The following is a 21,736-nucleotide window of genomic DNA, read 5'->3' as shown; positions in this document are numbered from 1 at the left end:
GGTCGTCTGAAACAACATGCAGTAATAAATCAAAAAGCCAAATAATTTCAAGAAATATTACGCCTGGATACAACACTTTCTCCATAAGTCTGAAGTGACCTGATTATCAGCAAAGTTCTGACATGCAGACAACTTGACCTCAACTCTTAGGCGCTGCTGATATCAGCTGAAGAAGGATATGGACTAGGGCTGAAACGATTCCTCGAGTTACTCGATTACAAAAATTCCTCGAGGCAAAAACTCTGCCTCGAAGCCTCGCTAAATTCCTATGACGCGCACTATACGCGCGGCGCAGGGATTTGATTGTGTCACATGGACCGTTGATTCACACGTACCTTTTGAATTAAGTTGGCGGATTGGAGGAAAATAGATCTATAAATAAACGGCAGAAATTGTCTAAAGTGTGGGATCATTACACACTTAATAAAGAAGAGAACAAGGTGCAGTGTCTCTACTGCAAAATAGAGCTGGCATTCACAAAAGCACATCTTCCATGATTCAGCATCTGAAACAGAAGACATCTGCGCGACCGCTGGAACCCCGACGCCTTAGGCGCGGGACTATGGAATTACATATCTGCCAATAAGTGAAAGTGCGTAAAGACAACTAAGCGGGCGTATTTGGGAACTGAGTGAGTGAACCTTAAAACCGCACAGGCGCAATCCTTTTTTTTTTTTTTTTTTTTTTTTAATTTTTGCCAAACTTTATTAATTTCAAACATGTCTGAAAATCTTTGGTGTTGGACCGGACGGAAAAGGAAAGAGGGGAAGAAGAGAGAGGGACGTTAGAGAGAGGGGGGGTAGGGGGTGATAATAGGAGGGGAAGGGGGATAAGACCATGAAGCAGCATAAAGCAACAAGTTTACTGGTTGTTAATCATTATGGTAAGGTTTAAATGTAAAAAAAAACAAAAAAAAGGGCGGAGCCTGTCCACACACACACTCAAATGTTATAAACACACCTGTTAGTTGCAAAAATGTCCACCTGTCGACATGTACACAAAACAGATAGTGTTCACACGCATACTTATGCCTTAAAACCAACTAGTGTGAAATATTTCAGTCATTCAGTCTGTTGAGCTAACACCTGTGCTCAGGTGAGTGTTTATGTTCTTCTAAAATGGATGGTGGAACGTGAAAAGAAGGAGGGAGAGTGCCCAGCCATCCCCACCCCAAGACCCCCACCGCACCAGCAGCGGCAGCCGGAATCCCCCCAACGCCACACGGGAACCGGCAGGGAACAACCGCCGCCCGGGCGACCAAGCCCGCCACCCAGGCCAGGGCCAGCAGGGCCGCCGCAAGGCCCCCAGAGCCAGAGAGCAGGGAGGCACGGAGGGAAAGAGGGCGCCGCCCCAGCCCAACCAGGAGAGCAGCCCCCCCGCCGCGCCGGGAGAACCCAACGCAGGGCCCCACCGGAGAAGGACGCCCACAGCCCCAGACGAGCACCCCACCACCACCCAGGAGTTCCGGGCATCCCCCCGCCCCAACCCCAGGTACGAGCCAGGACCCCCCAAGGGAGACCCACTCCGCACTCCAGGCAGCCATCCGCCCGGCCCACGGTTGGTCCAGGGAGGAGCGAGGCAGGGGCCCGCCGCCCCCGCCCAGAAGGGGGGAACCCCGGGGAAAAAAGAGGGCCCACAAGGGGTGTTGTAAATATGGCCCGACCAGGCTCGGCCACAGTTGGAAATTTGGCGGGGCCCAGCACTCAGGAGCAAGGACCAGAACCCACCCCCCAGGGACACGAACACCCCCGGCTCAGATGTAATGTGAACCCCCCCACCGCGCGGAGAGAGCACCGCCGGGACCAGGAAGCCGGCACCCCGGGGACACAGCCGCCGTTGCAAAGGGGCCCGTACCCCCCACCAGGGAAGAGGCAGGGGACAGATGGTCCTAGGTCCCACCTTCCTTGCAAAATGTGTGTGCGTGTATGTGTGTTTGAGAGAGTGTGTGTGTGCATGTGTGTGTGTTTATGTTGGGATGTATATATTGAGGGGGGAGGGGTGTGTGTACTAAGGGGGGTGCGGTTAAAATTGGCGGGTAGGGCACTAAGGGGACGTCTCCTGATTACTCACAGTGACGTCCCCTCACCCTCCCCACCAAGGGGCCCTAAATGTCTAAGGTGCGGTTAAAATTGGCGGGTAGGGTGCTAGGAGGACATCCGCTGCTTGCTGGCAGTGATGTCCAAGCACCCCCCTACCAAGTCCCTACATGTCTAAGGTGCAAATAAAACCGAAAGAGGGGGGGGCCCACTCCATACGGCAACCACAGGAGGGGGGTCACTGCCTAGTAAACCCCCCCCCCCCCAAAGCTCATCGCAGGCTAAGCCCCCCACCCCCTCACCCTATTATGAGGTTATATGAGGAAGGGGGTAAGTTGGGGACAGATGATAGACTGTCCCCCGGAGGTCAAACAGCCGTCTCTGCCCCCCCCCCAGCAAGGGGGCCAGGCTCACCCAGCCCCGGGGCCCCACCCCCGGAGGCGCAGACACCCCAGGCCCAGCACCACCACCCCCACACAGAGAGAGGGGAGCCAGAAAGCGCCGGCCCCCCCCGGAGCAAGCCCAGGCCCCCACCCCCAAACGCCGTCCCTAGAAGAGCTCTGGTCAGGCCTCGACGGGACCGAGGCAGCCAACCGGCCGGGGAAACCGCCGATGGCCTCAGCGGAGACCCCGACCCGTCAACCCCCCCTGCCCCGTACCAATAGTGCCCCCCCCCCTCCCCCAGAATGCCCCCCCACAGGACAGGGCCGACAAGACCCCCACCCCACCCCCAGACCCTGCAGCCGAAGCGGATGACACCCAGAGTGACCGGGGGCCCCAAGAGGGTTGTCCCGTCCCGCCCCAGAGCCAGGGAAGGTCCGATCCCAGCCCCAGGTGTAGACGGGAAGCCCATCCAGCGCCGCTGGGCCCCCCCCCCCGAGCAGCGCCCCCCGCCAACCCCCCCCAGCACAGGCAAAGGGACCACCCCCCCAAGCCAAGCCAGACCACCACCCCACCCCCCCACCACGCACCCCCACACCCAAGCCCAGAGGACCACGCAGAGCCCCAGGCCGCCCCACCCAGGCGCCGGACCCGACCCCCCGACCAACGGAGCCCCCACCACCCCCGGCCAGGCACCGGAGGCCCCGACCCCCACCCCGGCCCACGGAAGAAGGGCAAGGAGCAGCGACGACCATGCCCCCCCCACCCCCTAAGTCACGGAGTTAGCTATGGGAGACCAGAGAGACCGAATTCTTTCAAAGTTACTTGAACTTTGGGCTGACATTTTTTCCAAGCTGACATGATCAAGCAGCAGATATCTGTGTTGACTTATATTTATATTTTTTTTGCTTTTCCAATTTATTAAAATAGTTTTTTTAGCAATGCAAAGAGTTATGAAAATGATAGAGCCTAATCCTCCTTCTACATCGATGGCACTCATGTCACCAAGCACACAAAGTGACGGTGAAGCTGTGATTGAAACCTTAAGCCAGACTGATAGATCGGCACATACCTGCTGCCAGAGAGCCTGGACAGGCGTGCAGAACCATAGTGCATGCATGTAATTGTCGGGTAGATTACTGTCACAGTGCTGACAAATGTCTGAGTTACTGAGACCCATCTTGAACATCCTCTGTCCAGTGTAGTAAATTCTGTGAAGAGTTTTGAAATGGATTAGCTGCAGATTTGGATTTTTTGACATTTTAAAGGTGTTTAGACAAAGTTCTGACCAAAAACTTTCATCTGTGCTGATGCTCAAATCCGCATCCCATTTTGTTGTCGGAAGTGAAATATTGTTATCTAAATTACATAAAAGTTTGTATATTTTGGAGAGAGTTTTATTCAATGAGAAATTGATCAGAGTGGTAACTACATCTGGTAGCTTTAAATCGTTGTCTCTGTATTTAAACTTTTTAGTAATAATTGATTTAAGTTGCTGATATTCCAAGAAGTTATATATTCCATGTTTGTCTTGAAGTTCCTGGGGAGTTATGAATCTTCTATTAATAATTATGTGCTCTAGTTGTCTTATGCCCCCTGCTTGCCAAGCTGGGAAGTGGATAATTTTTTTGTTTATGAGGATGTCTGGGTTGTTCCAGATGGGTGTCATTTTGCACGGTTGAATTGATGATTTTGATATTTTGAGAAATTCCCACCAGGCTGTTAAAGTGGCATTTATATTAATACTTTTGAAACAATCCTGTTTTTTAACTATTTGACTAATAAATGGAAGATCTGACAGGTTGATCTTTCCACATAACGCACAGGCGCAATCCTAACTGAGCAGTGATCTTGCGCGGTCAGATCCTTTTTGCGCGCTCATGTGGATTTACGCTCAGTGTTAAGGGGGTGTTTTTGTCACTTTTGGGGCAGTAACCTTACTGGTTGATCTGATTGGCCAAAATTTGCATATCTTATCGGCGAGGCAGAGGGGCGGGACTTTCATTTTTCATTGGGGGGGGGGGGGGTGACAGGCGGCTCTTGAGCTGCAAGCAGCTCTTTGCCTTTTATCATATTTTCTATATTCAGTACTTTCACAACCATAAGGTGAAAGTCTTACATTTTCTCCAAAATGTACAGAGCGGCCCTAATGTGTTGTTGTGTGACTTCGTGAAAGAAGACCCCCCCCCCCTCCCCCCCAGGGTACAAAGGTGCAGATATATGCATAATGCAGAACAACGTCGTTTGGAAACACTGGAAATGCAAAGTGACACGACTATGAGGCACAGTTTAAACTGCAAGCTATCAGCTACGCGGAGGAACACGGGAATAGAGCAGCTGCAGTTCGGTTAAATTAGATCTTCACAGATTCGGACTTACTGCTTCAATAACTCTTCTGATAAATCTTCTAATGTGTCAGCAAGTATCTCAATCATTTTGTATCAATACAGAGAGTGAACTACAAAAGCATTTTTAAAGAAAAAAGATCGTTTTTATTGCCTTTTAATCAGAATTGTTCGTTTTAAGGCCCGTTTACACCGGGGCGAATATTCGCCAGGCGTTATTCGCTAGCGTTTTTCGCCACGTTTTTTGTGTTCACACCCAGGCGATTTTCGCTGACGATGAGCCGAGCGAACATGCAATTTCATTCCCTGACATTAGATGGCGCTTAATGTAAACAGAAATACTTTTGTACACAAGGTGGCGCTGCGCAACTTTACGCTTGTTAAAGTGGGGTTTGTTTTTATTGTATTCTTGTTTGTTTTTTATGGAAAGCACCTTGAGCTGTCTGTGTGACATGAAAGGTGCTTTATAAATAAAATTAATTTGAATTTGAATTTAAAGTCGCTTTTCACTCAGAAGAAGAGAGCAAGTATTTACGCGCTTGTCAGAATAATACAAAGAAAACATGAATATTTCAAGCACCAGTAGCTCCAACTGGTGCTTGGTTCGGGGATATTTAAGAATGTCCGTCATTATTTCTTCGCAGCAGTGTAGACCCTACTCGGCGTCTATCTTCTTCGCTGGTATGTGTGCTCAGCAAGGCAGTTTTGTGTTTGAGCGCCCCCAAGTGGTGTTTTACTGTAACTTCAGAAGCTCCAGACACGTGTGCAAAAGCGCCATTCTCATTGGTCGAATAGATTTCGACGCGAGGCGTCAACAAAAAAAAAAAAAGAAAACCCGAGCCGTTTTTTTTTTTTGACGCTTTGACGCGTGGCGTTTTTTCGCGTCGGTGTGCACGCTCTCATTGGTGCCCCTTGTTTAGTCACGAGGCGTTAAACGTCGGCGAAAATCGCCGGCGAAATTCGTCCCGGTGTGAACGTAAGCTGTGAATGCAAACGGAGCAGCGAGCAGGCTGTCAAGGGACCGTCAATAAAGTGCAACCTCTGTGAAACAGTCTGTAAAAATCAGTAGTAAACTTTTAAAAAGTGAATATATGTCTATACTTCTATGAACTGGAGATGAAGACTCGTCAGCATAGTCATGCTACATTATTATTATTATTATACTAAATTTTGTTAGAAAGTCAACCTCTATTTTATTGCTTATAGTTTTAAAATTTAATAGAGATATGAATCATAACATAAATGCTCAATAGCTTTGAAGATGCTGTAGTTACTGACACAAAACTTCCTGTACTGACTAATCATGATCTTATTTTCCTACTACAATAAAGAATATGTAAAAGAAATTCTAGCATCTTCAGAGCTATTGAGGATTTTTGACCAAATCTGATCCATTTGTAAATATGAAAAATTCCTAAAACTAAACAATGTACAAAAAACTATTCACATTCTTTATTTTACTATGACAATAAGGTCATATCAAGTTACTGATAACTTTAGTCATGATTCATATCTATTAAAATTTGAAAAAGTATATGCAACAAGATAAAATAAAGATGGACTTTCCTACAAAATATGTATTGTAACAAGAATATGCTTCATAATAATTTTATTCATTTTTTGTGAGATTATTGATTTTTACAGAATGGTGTTTCACAGTTCACAGAGGTTGCACTTTGTTGACGGTCCCTTGACAGCCGGCTGCTGCATATCTGCATTCACCGTTTGAAGCGAACAATTCTGATTAAAAGGCAAAACAACGATCTTTTTTCTTCAGAAATGCATTTGTGGTTCACTCTCTGTGTTAATACAAAAAGGATTGAGATACTTGCTGACACATTTGAACGTTGATCAGAGGAGTTATTGAACCAGGAAGTCCGAATCTGTGAAGATCTTTCTACTTATCCAACCTCAGCTGCCAGAGAATTTAAAATAATGAATCCAAGTGAGGACGCTGGAAAACCAACTCCGATAAGACAAGAAGACGCAGCAGCAGCTGAGTTTCCGCGGAAAAGGAAAGGCCTGTGTTGGAAGATCGACTCGAGGCTCAGCGCTGCTACTTCCAGCAGATGACAGTGAAAAGCTGTCCATCCCCCCCCCCTCCCTTCCCCCCCCTGACCGAAGAGAACTGACCGAACAGGATCACTGCTCAGTTAGGATTTCAGCCGTTTAGTTGAAAAATATGGGGTCGCTTGGTTAGAATTGCGCCAGCACGGTTGTAAGGTTCACTCACTCAATTTCTAAATATGCCCGCTTAGTTGTCTTTACGCCCTTTCACTTATTGGCAGATTTGTAATTCCATATGGGACACGCGCGTGCCACCGGAAGCGAGCAAGTGGCGGCGTCAGCCGCTCCGCGCCCCCTCTGCGGCGACCAGCGCGGACCGTCTCAGCGGGCGGCGAGAGCCCCTAGCTCCGGTATTCAGGCAACCGGGCCTGCTTTGAACACTCTAATTTTTTCAAAGTAAACGCTTCGGACCCCGCGGGACACTTAGCTAAGAGCATCGAGGGGGCGCCAAGAGGCAGGGGCTGGGACAGGCGGTAGCTCGACTTTCGGCGGACCGCGAGGCTTCTTTAAGCATTGCAAAAATAACAAAAGCATTATTTTTACACGAAATATAAACAGTGATAGTGATCAAATATGTTTTTCTGATTCTTTTGTTTTTAATGGCCTTCCATTTTGGTGTTGTGCCACCCTTTCAAAGTCTTCTGCCCCCCCCCCCCCCCCTACAAAATGTTCTAGCTCCGCCACTTCTCAAGACCAACTTAAAAACACCAAAGTAACATTTGCATCAGAGCGGATTTTTAAAATCAAATGCTTGTTCATTTTACAGCCACATCATTTTTGTTATGCATTATTTGTTTTGGTTGTTCAAAAATACACACAAATCGTTTTATCCGATTACTCGATTAATCGATCGATTAAGTGCTAGATTAATCGATTACAAAAAGAATCGATAGCTGCAGCCCTAATATGGACCTCTGTCTAATGTCTGCAGACACAACAGCGAAGAGAACTATAAGCTTTGTTTTAAACAGAGAAGAACGGCTGTTAATCAGCAGAAGAAGAAGTACCAGCCTTGGTCTTTCAACAAATATTGACCCTTTTTACTTTTTATTTTACTTCATAGCATTACTTTATTATAAAAAAAGAAAAAGAAGAAAAAAATAAAAATAAAAAAAAGAATAAAACAAATGATTAATCAATTATTGAAAATTGTCAAATTGATTGACTTTTAATGATATTACTTCACTTGCTCCAAAAAATTGATAAGTTGATTCATGAATTTTTCCTAATGTAACATAATTTTGCACATATTTTTAACTTTTGATACTTGACCAAATTTTGCTATGAAAATTCCTGAAACAGCGTTATGTCTATTTTACTGATATAGTATTATTTTTTAATCATATCAATGACTTTTATAAGTAACATAATCTGCATATATTTTGTATACTTCATTGCCATGTTGATTTCTAAAAGTTATTTTTTACAAAACAATTTAAGTAATTCATCTTTGTCATGTGCTTTATTGATATTTCAAGATTCTTAATTCTGTCTGATAAAAGCTAGGAACCGGATATTGATAAATCATGTAATAAAATGGTTACAGTAGAACAGGGGTGGGATTATATAAGTTCTCTTCCTTCCACTACCTTTCAAGCAATATTTAATTTTATGTCTAATTATTCTAAATTGATTAGTTATTGTATGAATGTATAACTGATGATTGTTTTGTTTTTGTGTATTATTCCTATTTGATTGCTTGAAATAAACGATTTCAAATCAAATAAAATAAAATGTTGCATTGAGCCTAATAGAAATAGCCAAAACAATGCTTTTAGAGTATAGAAAGACAGGAATTGCTCAAGCCCAGTTGATGGCAAAAGAGCGATGTGGGAAGATGAATGTGGAGCCAGTCCTAACAGAAAAACGATTGTGCAACACTAAGAGAGTTTACTAGTGAAGCTCCTGACGAATCCATCACTGAAGCTCTGAACAGGCTTGAGGTGTCATTCTTTAACATTGTTGTTGATACTGCTATTTAATCCGTTCAGGACCGTTTTGAAACAATTACAAGTGTAAGGGACAAATTCGGTGTGCTTTACAAGTTCCCCACCATGGATGAGAAGACCTTAACTAAAAATTGTGATTTTCTTAGTGATGCTTTGACTGATGGCAATTTGAGTGACTTGGACTGGAGAGAATTAACGAAATCAAAAACTTTCCAAATCTTCCAAATGGAATTACTACTTTTGAGCTTCTTTGTTACCTCCAGGAAAAACAGCTGACTGATTTATACCCAAACTTTTGGGTTGGGCTCAGAATAGCAAGTACAATACCTGTAACAGTCGCATCACATAGGGCTCCAAGCTTTTGGTGGAACTGCGACGGTCTCTCAGTCTGATACTTAAAGTCCTGGTGTGTCTCTTTTCACAAATATCAAACAGCCCGCCTATCACCGTTAGATCTGAAACTGATAAATCAGAATCCTCAGATTCTGATTTTCAGAAATCTGCTTATCAAACATCTGAATAGGTGCACATTTATTACATCTTCCGTATACAGTTGGGTTAGAGGCACCAGCCTCCATCTCCCCCATGGATCATTGGTTCATTCGGCTGTGAAAGTCTTGTCCCGCCTGGAAGGGTCTACTTTCCCAATCCTTAACATAAAAACAATGTTTGTTGATCAAATTCGAAGACCATCTTATCAGATCCATTTTCAAAGTTAGAAATGCAGAATGCCTCAATAATGAGAAATGCAGGACGACCTGAAAGAGCGTCTGGCTAGAGCATAAATAATAAAAATTAAAAGTAATAAAATAAAAATACTTTGTCTTGAGAAGTCTCTGTTCTGCAGAACACTTGTCACTTTCTTAATGCCATACAGTTTTAAAGTCCCTCTCCAATCACATTTTGATCTAGTTTCAAAGAGTTTCCTGCGGTCTTTTAATTACAAGATTGTTTTTAGCCAAAATTACAAAAAAAAAAATTGTCATTTTCTAGGACATGGCTTCTGAAGAGCAGCAGGAGTTAACTGGAACTGTTGGCCCGGAAGTAAGCCTCTGTTCATTTCTCCACAATCACTTTGTTTACACTCTCTCCAGCTAGCCTACAGTCCCTCACAACCCCAAGCTAACATTAGCGGTGTAACAAAAATGGCGAGCAATATCTGAGCCATCAAGCCATACAGTTTAGATCCAGATTTCAGCTCAGACAAGGAAAACAAAAATGTTCATGATCTATTTGTCTGCAAATCGATGCATCAGAATGGAGCAGAGCAGGGAGCTTGTGGCCTGCAGATTATTGTTTGTACCTAACAACTACAGCATTTTTTGTCTGCTCTAGATTCACAATGATTTGAATAAAGAAATAGGGGAGTGGGTCTTTAAATTCAGGCTGCTGTCAAAGTGTCATGAAGCACATCAAGAGTCACTTGAAAGTGAGCAGACACCACTGTTTGCAGGAGAACCAGAATTCAAGTATGAAACCCAGACAAGTCAGTGAGATCACAGCTTCAGACAGCCTGGGGATAGTGCAAAACAATCCTGAGGTGTAGTGGTTAACACTCTTGCATTCAAAATAGATGGTCCTGGTTCAAATCCGAGTTGGGACCTTTGTGTGTGGACTTTATGTTATTCTCTTCATCAATGTGTTGGTTTTCTCCAGCTTACTCCCACAGTCTAAAAACATGCTTCTTTTGTCAGGGTTGTCAGTGTAAACGAGAATTAGTTTTTAATTGACATTTCTTTCTTATCTGCCTTCTTTCTGTGTGGAGTTTGCATGTTCTCCCCATGCATGCGTGGGTTCTCTCAGGGATCTCCGGCTTCCTCCCACCATCCAAAAACATGCTTGATAGGTTAATTGGCAACTCTAAATTGTCCATAGGTGTGAGAGTGAATGGGTGTGTGATTGTGGACATTCTACCCTGTGACAGACTGGCGACCTGTCCAGGATGTCCCCTGCCTTCGCCCACAAGTGGCCGGGATAGGCTCCGGCAGCCCAGTGACCCCGAAAGGGACTACACGGAATAGAAAATGAATGAATGAAATATTTCTTTTATATTTTGAGCATCCATCTGTCTAAGAAACATTGAGGGGGAAAAACTCACAGAAATCATCTTTATTAAACATTCTAAAAGAAATGGTGAACAGAAGATAGAATGTGCTAGATTAAAATGAGCAGTCTAAACATGGGGCCCATGGTGTGCAAGCTTGGTCGGTCCTGCTCCCCCCACGCCTCGCCTGCTGATCCTCTCTGGACCTGAAGCAGAGATCCAGCAGATCATCAGGGATCAAGGTCTTCTAGCATAACCTTCACAAATGCACTTGTCCCAAAACAGATTTCATATTTCAGTCTTCCATTCCAAGTCCTTTACTTTGCCAGCAACTAAACAGCACTAATGCTGACCTGTGGCTGTAGGATAGGTTGAGGGCAGAGTACAACTCAGGGGTGGTCGGGGTTTGAACTCTGACCCTCTCACATAATCCAGAAACAGCAGCAAACCCTGACTCCATGGTTGAGGGCGTGACGGGAAAGCAGCCAGATATGTTGGAGGAGTCCAGGCTGCAGCGAGCTGGAGTCAGACAGGTGAGTATAGTTTGTCAAAACTGTCCATGATTGACTGAGCAGTTTCACTTACGGAGAGGAGAGCGCCTCCTGTTGCTAATGCTGGGATCCGCCTTCCCAAACTGAGGAGAGTCACGCAGATACAGCTGCTTTACTAGATCAGCCTTCTGCTGTTCAAAATCAAGGCGCTGCAGAGCCAAGATGGACAGTGATGAGCAAAGGGAATCAAACCTCTGGGGGTTTTCACAACACGTACATCTGCTTTTTTACCTCATGGCTGAGCCGGATAGCTGCGTCGGTGAAGGTTTGGCGCTCTCGCTCAAATGTTTGTCTCTGGTGGTGCAGTTCTGCCAAGCTCATCTGTAGACGCTCCCACTCCTCCAAGAAGTAAGAATCCAGGAGCTCAGGAGGTGGGGGGAAAGTAAGGCGATCCTTAAGGATGCAAGTGCAGCGTTTCATGTGTCAGAAGTTACCACGAGTCCAGGTGAATAATTTCAGGTCCTACCTGCAGCAGCTGCTGCTGTGACCTGACCAGCTGCTGCGTCTCTTTCAGTTCAGCCTCCAGCTGAGCCAGAAGCTTGTCATGGTCTGTGCCACCAACAGCTTGGAGCTTGCTCTGCACTCGCCTCCAAGCCTGAACAATTCCCCCAGTCACATGTTCTCCAAGCCCCACCTCCGTTTGATCCATGCTCTTGTCTGCAGTCTCACCTCGCATGTCTGACAGGAACTGAAAGGGTTTAAACAAAAACTCAGCTTTGATTTTGGTCTTCAATAAATATCCAAAGCAGTGCAACCCTCAAGAGGGCACAATCCAGTGTTTGTGTCTCAATCCGAAAAAATACAGATAATTGTGTTAGGAAAGCCATCAGATACAAAACCACAGCAAAGTCAATCATTTGAATCAGAAACAGAACTTTGATCAGTTAAGGCCCAGATTACCACAACCAACACCGGTGCTGTTGATCTATGGGTTGAAACTGGACTGCTGTTGGTGCAAGAAAGATAGAAGGAGTGCTCTTCAACAGAGAACAGGAAAGGCAGGAATGAAGGACTTGGAGTAGTAACTTGAAAATAAAAACTTTGACCTGAAACCTAGAGCGTTAGTGGACATGATGGAAAGATGAAAGATGGTACTCCTGTGTGTTCAAGAGACCAGATGGAGGAGAATTAGAAGAAGGAAGGATGAAGGACAGCAAAGCTTATAGATTGGAAGCAGCTTCAAGCTGTTTGCTGATGGAACGAGGATCATAGGAGGAGAGATGAAGGAGGAGTTTGATAAGAATGTTCTGGAGATGAAGAGAAGGTCAGAAAGGGTGATGAGTCGGAAGCTGGAAGTTGAAGGGGTGATGGTGATTGTTGTAAAGTGTAATGACCCCCCCCCCTACCCCACAGGTAGGATGTGAGCTACAGGAGAAGGAGAAAATCTGGGGGGAGATGGACAAGGAGATCCAATGCATCTCTAGAGGAGAGAAAGTGTTGATTGGAGCAGACTTTCACTGTCACAAGGGTGAAGTAAACAAATGATGAGGAAGTACATGTTGGAGTTTTAATGCACACCACAAATGAAAGCTTAGGTTAAACTGTCCTCTTTCGAGGTTGCAACAACTCATCCAACCTCAGTTTCTAAAAGCACTATGCATGGAGTCTGAGCCATTGATGATGCAGCTAAACCAGAAGGAACTGGTTTTGTTATGGTTAACCAGCATATTGTGGTCACCACTTTCTTGAAAAGATATACTAGGAGGTCCAATGAATCGCAAGACAGGATCCAGTCAACATGTCACACTTGGAGGGAACTACCAATCGGACCGTTTATGGCTAAGTGCTTACACCAGCCAGGCATTTATCCATATGGACTGGCTCTAATCAGCCTGTACTGATTCCCGGTTTTGTCTTTTCCAACTCATGTAGTTCTCTTTTGGAAATAGAAGTACCCTGCTTGAAAAGAAAACAGATTGTTTTTTATTTTACTCAACTTTACATAAGGAAAGAAATCAGATTTTGCTCGATAGAATGCCGAGATCAGAAAGTCAAGTTTTAAAATAAATAAACATGCAATCTGTTCATCCGGAAAATACAGGTGTGCCCCAGGGGTCTGTCCTAGGGCCTCTCCCCTTCATTACCAATGTTTTTCCTTTTGTTTACATTTCCCAAACATTCAAAAGTCAGTTCCACTTCTTTACCATTTAAACCCAGCTCTATCTAACCCAATGCTACGCTTCCACCTCTTCCCTCTCCAACTGCCTTTCTGCTCTTAAAATTCTGGTCCACCTCAATGTTTTTTAAACTGTAACAAAACTGAGCCTCTGCTTGACGGCACATCTAGTCTTCAAAACTAAGATTTAGTTTTGAGCTTGTCTTTAGCGGTGTAGCTTTACGCGGGATCTGATGTCAGACCGTGGAAAAAGTTAAAAGAATGAAGCTCAGAGAAGCGAGTCTGTCTGGCATCACTACATCTCCCATGATGCATTGTGTTAAAATCCAGCATCTCTGTGCTATTATCAGTCTTCCCTGTTAAACGTCCTGAAACCACAACGAACACACAAACGGTTTTTAAATCTTGAAATCAGAGGTCAACAGTTTAGTTGTCCTTCAAGGTTTGTGTTTATTAACAGCCAAACATCCCAGAGTTTGGTCCAAGTGATCTTTTTAACTAAAACATTTTTCTAAAAATGTCTGGATTGAAGGACAAATTCATTTTCAGACTTCAGTTACTTTTGAAAAATGAAAAGTTAAGCTTAAATAGAAGTAACATTTAAGAAACAGGATTAAGGTGAAGTGGCCAACAGACACAAACTAAATTGAAACAATTTAATCATCTAAAAAGAAATGAAACATTTTTCTTAAAGTCTTCAAAGACTTTATTTTTGATTTAAGAAGAGAAAAACAAATAAAAGTTCAACATGTTCACTTTTTGTGTAGCTACAGAAAACAAACATGTCATTTTTGTGTAAAATTGATCAAACATATTGTGATTATATTGTTCAAAAATTTCAGTTGCTTTTGCACCAACATTTAAAAAAATCTGGGGGAAAAATACATTACCATTTCAAAAGAGTGTTTTTTTGTGAGGTTTCATAAAATTGCATGTTAATAAACTGGAGGAAAAACCAACTACCTGGGTCAAATTTCAAATAATTTTAGTTGAAAATTATTACTAAAAACTAACTTCACTTTTATTACATCTTTTAGAAAAAACAGCTGCAACTTCCAGATTTTTCTGCCACAACTATCACAAAAATTCATGTGAGATTACAGAGGGATTGACATCAATGCAGACTCCGAGTTTCTCCTTTTTTTCAATTTTTGGATGCTGGTGTACCGCGGGATTTTTGTCAAGGAGAAAGTGTGCCTTGGCTCAAAAAAGGTTAAAAAACACTGAGCTAAGGTAACAGGAGCTGCAGGTTCCGGTAGGACAGTGGTTATGGAAAAAAGCAGACCTGCTTGTGAAAATAAGAAGGCAAGGCGAGTAAGAGAGAACAAGAAAGCGGATTGTTGGTAAGAGCAAGATGGAAGGAGAAGAGAAAAGAGACAGAAAAGAATGGAAAGTAGTGGTCTCAGGAGAGTGCAGAACATATGATGCGGCGATATGATGCTGTTATGATGATTACTGGTCATTTGATAAACTGTCCTCATAAGCCTGACATTTCTGATAAACTCTAATTAGCAATAGAAATGTTTTCTTTTGCAATGTCATGCCTTAAAGGAGGATGAAGGATGCGCACAGAGGGAGGGGTTGGCTTTGGCTGGTGTGCCCGAGCAGACCTGATACAGGCGTGCGGATGGAGATTGTGGGTGTGACTGAGGGAGAGAAAGAGAGAGAGAAGAGTAAAAAAAAAAAGAAAAAGAGGGGAAACATGAATGTTACTACTAGTTATAAAAGATTCATTTCAGTTTATTTTGTTTTAGTGTAAGGTAACTAAATTGTTGTGTTATGCATTTTGGTTATTGTCTGTTGTCTCTTGATTTGTCTGTCTTAACAAACCTGTTGTGGTTTGGAGGGTGAATTGTGTTTTTGTTTAAATAGGGAAAAGTGAACAAAGAATGAAAAGAATAGAAAAGGAAAATTGATGTTTCACAGAAAAGAGGATAATGATGGTATCCAGACATGTTGTAGATGATAAAGAGAAGAGGTTGATGTGCAGGAGGGGTTGTCCCACCGACAGCATCGCTCTAACCAAAATTATCAGAGGAATTTCAACCACCACCCTATGATGTTACCACTCCTGTGCATGCCAACACCAGATCTAAGGTAGACATGACAGACACTGATTGGTCACATGATATGGGAAAGGTGTTCTCACCTAAAGTACCATCAGTTTCTAAATTGACCGAAGGCTTTCCTATCAATGAAGTTCCCAATCCCTGTGATGGTCAGAATGAAGCGCGCACAACTTTTGTATATAGAACATGGACAAGGAGGATGTTAAAAAGGCAAAAGAAAGTGTCAGGTCTTACAAAGGAGGATGTTAATCAGTTTGTGGAAAGTTAGCAAAATTTGAGGAGCGCTTGATGATTACAGAATTTGAATGAGTAAAGCATTTAGAATGCACTGTGGAATGGCTCCCAATGATTGTTCGGAGCTTACCAACAGCATTTAAAAAAAATACCCTACACGCTGGATAAAGATTAGCGATTGGAAACTGAAGAATATCTAAATCATGCCCTGCACGCTGAGAAAGTAACTAAAGAGAAAAAAAAGGGGGTTGAAGACAGGAAACCTGTTTAATTGTGAGCAGGCAAAAGGCAGGGGCAAAGGTCACAAGGCCAGGGACTGCCTGAAAAGCCCCCTGGTAGCTACTATGGGAGGAGCAACCAGGCATGACTGACCATAGGTGCAGGTAATGAAGATTGTGATTCTACTGAAATCCTGAAGGTCGCAGTTGTCAGTATTGCAATCCTTAGACTGCCCAATAATCTACTGGGACGTGATGGAATATTGAAATTAAATTTGACTCTTGTTCCAGATGAAAGTGACAGCAAATAATGGTGAAACAAAGAGAAAATGACAAACTATCTACAATACAGGGAAGGGGAGAACCATTTTATTATCAAACTCTGGATCTCCCAAACAAGACACATGCAAAGCATGGGGATGCATTGCTATGAATGGCAAAACAAAGTGTGCTAAATGCACAAAGTGCAATGTCATCAGACGATTTGCATATTAGGTGCTCCAAAGGATCCACTGATGTAGGTTTTAATTGAAGGAACCCTTCCTGTTCAAATTAGACCATTAATGGAATACCGGCCCCTCAAAACTGATGCATTAGAGGGAATCAGACCTGTAATACACACTAATCACTGCAGGAGGAATTGTAAGGTTGTAATGAATTGCAGGTTGTAATTAAAGCTGTAGTTCAAAGGGCACCTTGTTTGCCAGGCTTTCACACTTTGTTGAATTCTTTCCGAACAGGCACCACAGTATTTACTGCGGTAGATATTAGTAATGTGTTCTTCTCTATTCCATTACAAAAGGACAGCCAATTTTGGGTTGCATTTACATTTGAAGGTAAAAGATACACTTACACCAGACTACCACAAGACAATTGCAAAGACCCCACCATTTTCTCACAAGTAATGACGACAAGGATGTCTAAATTCCAAACACTGGTGTTGGCCTCTCCAGATGAAGAAACATGTAAAAAAAGATTCATTAGCCCTCCTTGAACATCTGGCTGCAGAAGCAGACAGTGAGTAAAAGCAAGCTATGTAAGCTATGCAAACAGCAGGTCAAATACTTAGGATACAACCTTAGTGCTGGAGGACGCACTATACTGGAGGACAGAAAAACAGCAATCCTCCAGGCCTTAATACCCATGACAAATAGAGCAAATGATGTCATTTCTGGGATTGACAAATCACTGTCACATTTGGGTGCCAAATTATGCTGAAATAACTGCACCTCTTCAGAAATTAATATCTGAGGAAGAACTAAAAATGAGTTCTCCCTTACAATGGATGGAAGAAGCAGAGACTGCTTTTTGTAAAAGTCATCAAGCATTGCCTTGGCACTGCCAGACTATAGCAAGGAGTTTGTCCAAATTAGAAGACTGCAAAGGTCATTTTATGACCTCTGTATTGGTTCAGCAACATGGAGCAAAAATGAAACCAGTGGCTTATCTTTCATCAAAATTGGACAATGTAGCATGTGCGAGAGCGGTCATTGCAGCATCACTAGCTGTAGAAGCCAGAGCAACTATAGTGTTATTTCGTTCTTTAACGCTTAAGATGCCAAATGTGGTCTCAGATTTATTGTTGTAAACTAACTTGAACATTCTTTCCCCAGAAAAACACCTCATCTAAAAATTAGAATGATGTACCACATTGAATCCTGACACTCTTACCACTTCCTGACAAAGGTGCTCAGCACAACAGCCAGGAATTAGCAGAACAAACTGCTAAAAGCAGAAGTGACTTAAAAGACCAAATTCAAATTCGAATTCAAAGCACAAGCACTTCTCTCTTATGTTTCAGAACAGGCTGCTGAATTAGTGGCACTGACAGAAGTTGTAAGCTGATGAAAGATAAAGATGTTATTTATACTGACAACCACAGTATAGCTTTGCAACTGAACACATTTGCTCAACACTGGCAAAATAGGGGGATGGTGAACTCTATAGGAGGACCTGTAACACACGCTAAACTACTGTAAGCAGTCCAATTGCCAAAAACATTGGCGATCTGCAAATGCCCAGCACTCACCAAAAGACCCAGTTTTGCTGGGCACCGTATTTGCAGACAAAAGAAGAAGCTCAGAAACAAATACATGTAATAACGGAGGAACAGAACTTAATAGACAACGATACTCTGCATGAAATGCAAGTACAAGCACCAGAAAATAAAAATAAAAACCTTTATGGAAAAAGCATGGTGCAATCCGGAAAAATGACATTTATGTATGACCAACGTGAAAACGAATACTACCGTGAAATGTATATAAATGGGCAGTTATATTGACCTATGGGGTAACCCATGGGTCTCAGGAAAACAGGAGATGAACCAGCACAGCTGTCCTGCATTTGACCCGGTGACAGCTGATCACCTTTGATATGCAGGACCTCTGATCTGCAGGAGATGGGCCCTAAAACCAAAAAAGCTGTATCTCAAAGGAGCAATTGTTCTTTGAGCTTACTGACCTGCATTGTCTTCCCCCTCCCTTTTAGAAGCAGACCCAACACGTCTGTATTTAAGGAAACACCCTGATTTTCAATAACAGCAAGCTGGCAGACGTTTGTCAACTCAGAGCAAACGGAGAATTGCATGAGTGTGTTCCTGCCTGCGCTCTCGAGAAAAGACTGGTTTAGATTAGACCAAACATGAACCCTCCCCTGTCTTTAGTAAACCCCCAACCCCCAAGAATAGCCGAAAATAAGTTCTCTCTTGGCTTAAATAAAACGTCACCAATGATGTAGGTTTCATCTTCAGTCAATTCAAAAAGGAAACCCCACTACTGATTGATCAGTAAAACTTTAGAAAAGTTGATATTCAGAACATTTTTTAAATTTTATTTTATTCAGGAATTTAGTGATGGCCAGAGAAAATAACCTTAGCACATTAGTTCAGCCACCAACTGAAAAGCTGGCCCTCAAACAATTATGATCATAACCATGTAACTCCTCTCTGTAATTCTTTAACCACCCCCACCCCCCCACCCCCATACCCAGACCAGTGATTGTGACCTGCTCCATGTCGGCTCGCAGTGCGTGCAGCAGGGTGGCGAGGCTGTGCCGCAGCTTCATGGCCTCCCTCAGCTCTGCTTCTCTGCGCTCCAGCATCCCTCGCAGCGCTGCCTCCTCTCCCCTGCCAGCAGAAAAACCATCAACACACATCACAAGAGTGGAAACAGCTTTAAACTGGCAAAGAAACACAAGCTGAACTTTGGGTTCCCCAGCTATTGATTTTTCTTTGAAGACAGAAAGCAGCTTGTGGTTACAACTTGTAATCTGCGCAGGAAGACTTCTGTAGAGAAACTATTGATGGACCCTTCACACCCCCAACCCAACATTAGCGGTGCAACAAAAATGGAAAGCAATATCTTAGCCATCCAGAACTGTTTTGAGCCAGATGCCAGCTCAGACGAGGAAAGCCAAGATGTAGTCAACAAGATGATGCATCAGATTGAGAATGGAAGGGAGAAGGAAGGTAGCTGGTGGCCTGCCTGGAAAGCTTTTTCAAACAGCTTTTCTTTGGTCTGCTCCTGATTCAGTTTGAGGAAAGAAATATTTAGACATGTAATTTTAAGCTACAATTTCATATTCATATACACACACACACACGTACAAATACACATGCCCTCCATTTTAAGAAAAATGCCAAGAACATGTCAAAACACAAAGACTGGGTCTTTAAATGAAAGCCAAGTCATTTAAAATGATTGAAATAAAACTGATATTTCTGTCCACTTTCCAATGTTTTCCTTCATTGATCCCATTTCTGCAGAATGTTATTCCATCTCATGTCCATTAAAAAGAAGCTACATCTGACCATTACTAAAACGAAATGGGCGGGGCTACAGAAGGTGAAAAATTGTGCCGTCTGATCTGGATATCCAAAGTCAAAAATCACGTTTTTTTTCCCCCATTCATGTTAAGTGAGGTCTGCATTTGTTCACTACTTATTCAAGAAGATGAACTGGTCTTATCATTTTCCTTCAGAAAAAAACATTTGGTTTGTTCTGAACTGACAAAAACTAAGGACTTTATACCTGAAAACCCAACAGGGCCTTTAAATCCAGACTAACACATGACTGTAAAAGTGAACTGGACTGACTGAGCCTCCCATGTTTCAAATGAGTGGAAAAGATTTCTCTTTTACAGTCCACAGCATCCGTTTACTTTTCTTTGAATTTGTAGCTGCTCCTGAGCAGATCCAGGAGGCTCCATTATTCAGAGCGGATGGATGTTAAGTAACCGGGGAGTGCAGAGATCTCACCCTGTGTTCTGTTTCATGCATTTGCTCGAGATTTTACATTTGTGCAACTAAAGTCATTTTTTTTCCCTGATTAAACAACAAAAAAATCCTCTTACTTTGCAGTCGGCCTGAAGACTTTGCTCACTTCTCTTCTTCGGCTCTCAGTTGGGAAGTTCAGCATCTCCATGGCTGCATGAAAGATCCGAAACAGTCAAATGTCTGAGGAGTGTTTGAGGTGCAGTGGAGGTGTTGTGGAGGGATGGTGGGCCTCACAGGGAGCCTCCTCTCTGGGTGTGTGGGTCAGCTGGAACAGCTTCTCCTTCAGCCGCCTGGTGGTCAGTTCACTGCGCCTCAGCTCCGCCTTCTGCTGGACCGACTGAAGCTGCAGGTGGGAGGTCTGATGGCAAGAAGGAGCTTTCAGAGTAGAGCAGGAAGAAGCACCGACCTCCCATCATGCACTTGGCTTACCTTGGCCCGCTCGGTTCTCAGTGCGCCCTGCAGCCGGGCCACATGCTCATCCATCTCCTTCAACTGTTCCTGAAAGAGTTCATCAGTTCTCCACAACGATCTCATTGCTTCGGCTTCTTTGCTTCACCCACCCAGAGAGAGTCTCCACGGTCTCTGTGTCTCTCTTTGTCAGCCCACCGGGAGGCGCTGAAAGAACAGCCATTCAAGGGGTTGGGATCCCTCTCCAGGTATGATTCTACGCACCAAAGAAACACTATAATAAAACATAGTCGGACCATTGTTGATCATGCTTTAGCGCTTTTGGTGAAGGCTGATTCTGTACCAAAGTGGTCCTGACCCGCTCCACCATTCTTCTGTCCAAACCTGGCAGCCATTTGGGTGAAAACCTCAGAAGAACTTCTGAAATTTTTCGAGAAACTTGAGAATGTTACCACCACCTCCAACAGAACAAAGGGAATATCTACAGCTCTGCTGAAGTCAGATTCTTATTCAACGATTAGACACACACCTTAGAGAGAGTCACATTAAATGGGCTCAAACGCTGCACCACAGCAGAGGTCAGGTCTTTACATGCTGAGCGCCTGTGGGCTTCAGGTCAACACAGGCTGGACTTCACTTACATTCAAAGCAGAGCACTGGGGAAGACTTCAGCTAATCACTCTGGAAGCCGAACTGGGCTTGAACTGGTCAGAGACCAACTATCCAGATCATTTTTAAGAATGACTCCTCCTTCCCAGGATGTCAGCCAATGAGAAGAGAGTCACAAAAGAAAGGAGGAATCGGGACAATGACACACAGCCAGACCCACTCAGCTCATTAACTTCACATCACTTCATTTTTGGAGCAGAGGTTTTCCACACAAACCAACCAGCAGCTGTTGGAAATCTTTTTCGCATCCTTTATTTGACAAATGTGCTGAACACAAACTCCGCCCCGCAGTCAAGGTTTAACAAACTACACAGCTTCACATTGAAAAGCTTCATTAAACTCACTGGAGTGTTTAAACCATCATCAGAAAGAA

General features: G+C 43.7%; 1 protein-coding gene across 6 annotated transcripts; it reads right to left on the bottom strand.

Annotated features, from left to right (window-relative positions):
• Positions 1–10,872: 10,872 nt before the first annotated feature.
• si:ch211-286b5.4 (afadin- and alpha-actinin-binding protein B) lies at positions 10,873–21,467 on the bottom strand. Of its 6 annotated transcripts, none has more exons than XM_078934606.1 (12): positions 21,336–21,467; positions 21,038–21,114; positions 20,847–20,968; positions 20,716–20,784; positions 20,521–20,644; positions 20,364–20,436; positions 19,017–19,137; positions 11,840–12,061; positions 11,605–11,766; positions 11,408–11,522; positions 11,176–11,341; positions 10,873–11,028 (listed from the first exon to the last, which is right to left on the bottom strand). In XM_078934606.1, exons 2-12 carry the CDS (start codon positions 21,087–21,089, stop codon positions 10,938–10,940), a joined length of 1,317 nt encoding a protein of 438 aa, XP_078790732.1. In that variant the 5' UTR covers positions 21,090–21,114; positions 21,336–21,467; the 3' UTR covers positions 10,873–10,937. The 6 variants fall into 6 exon arrangements, with proteins under 6 accessions (XP_078790732.1, XP_078790882.1, XP_011477433.1 ...); XM_078934756.1 differs by having other exon boundaries at positions 20,847–20,950; positions 21,336–21,465; XM_011479131.4 differs by having other exon boundaries at positions 20,847–20,950; positions 21,224–21,405.
• Between the last annotated feature and the right edge of the window lie 269 nt (positions 21,468–21,736).

Source organism: Oryzias latipes, chromosome 1 (genome assembly GCF_053564925.1).
Source record: "Oryzias latipes strain Hd-rR chromosome 1, Olatipes_Hd-rR_3.1".
In the NCBI taxonomy this organism is placed as follows: Eukaryota; Metazoa; Chordata; class Actinopteri; order Beloniformes; family Adrianichthyidae; genus Oryzias; species Oryzias latipes.
Note: the sequence above shows the minus strand (reverse complement) of the source record. Positions and strands in the feature narration are given on the sequence as shown.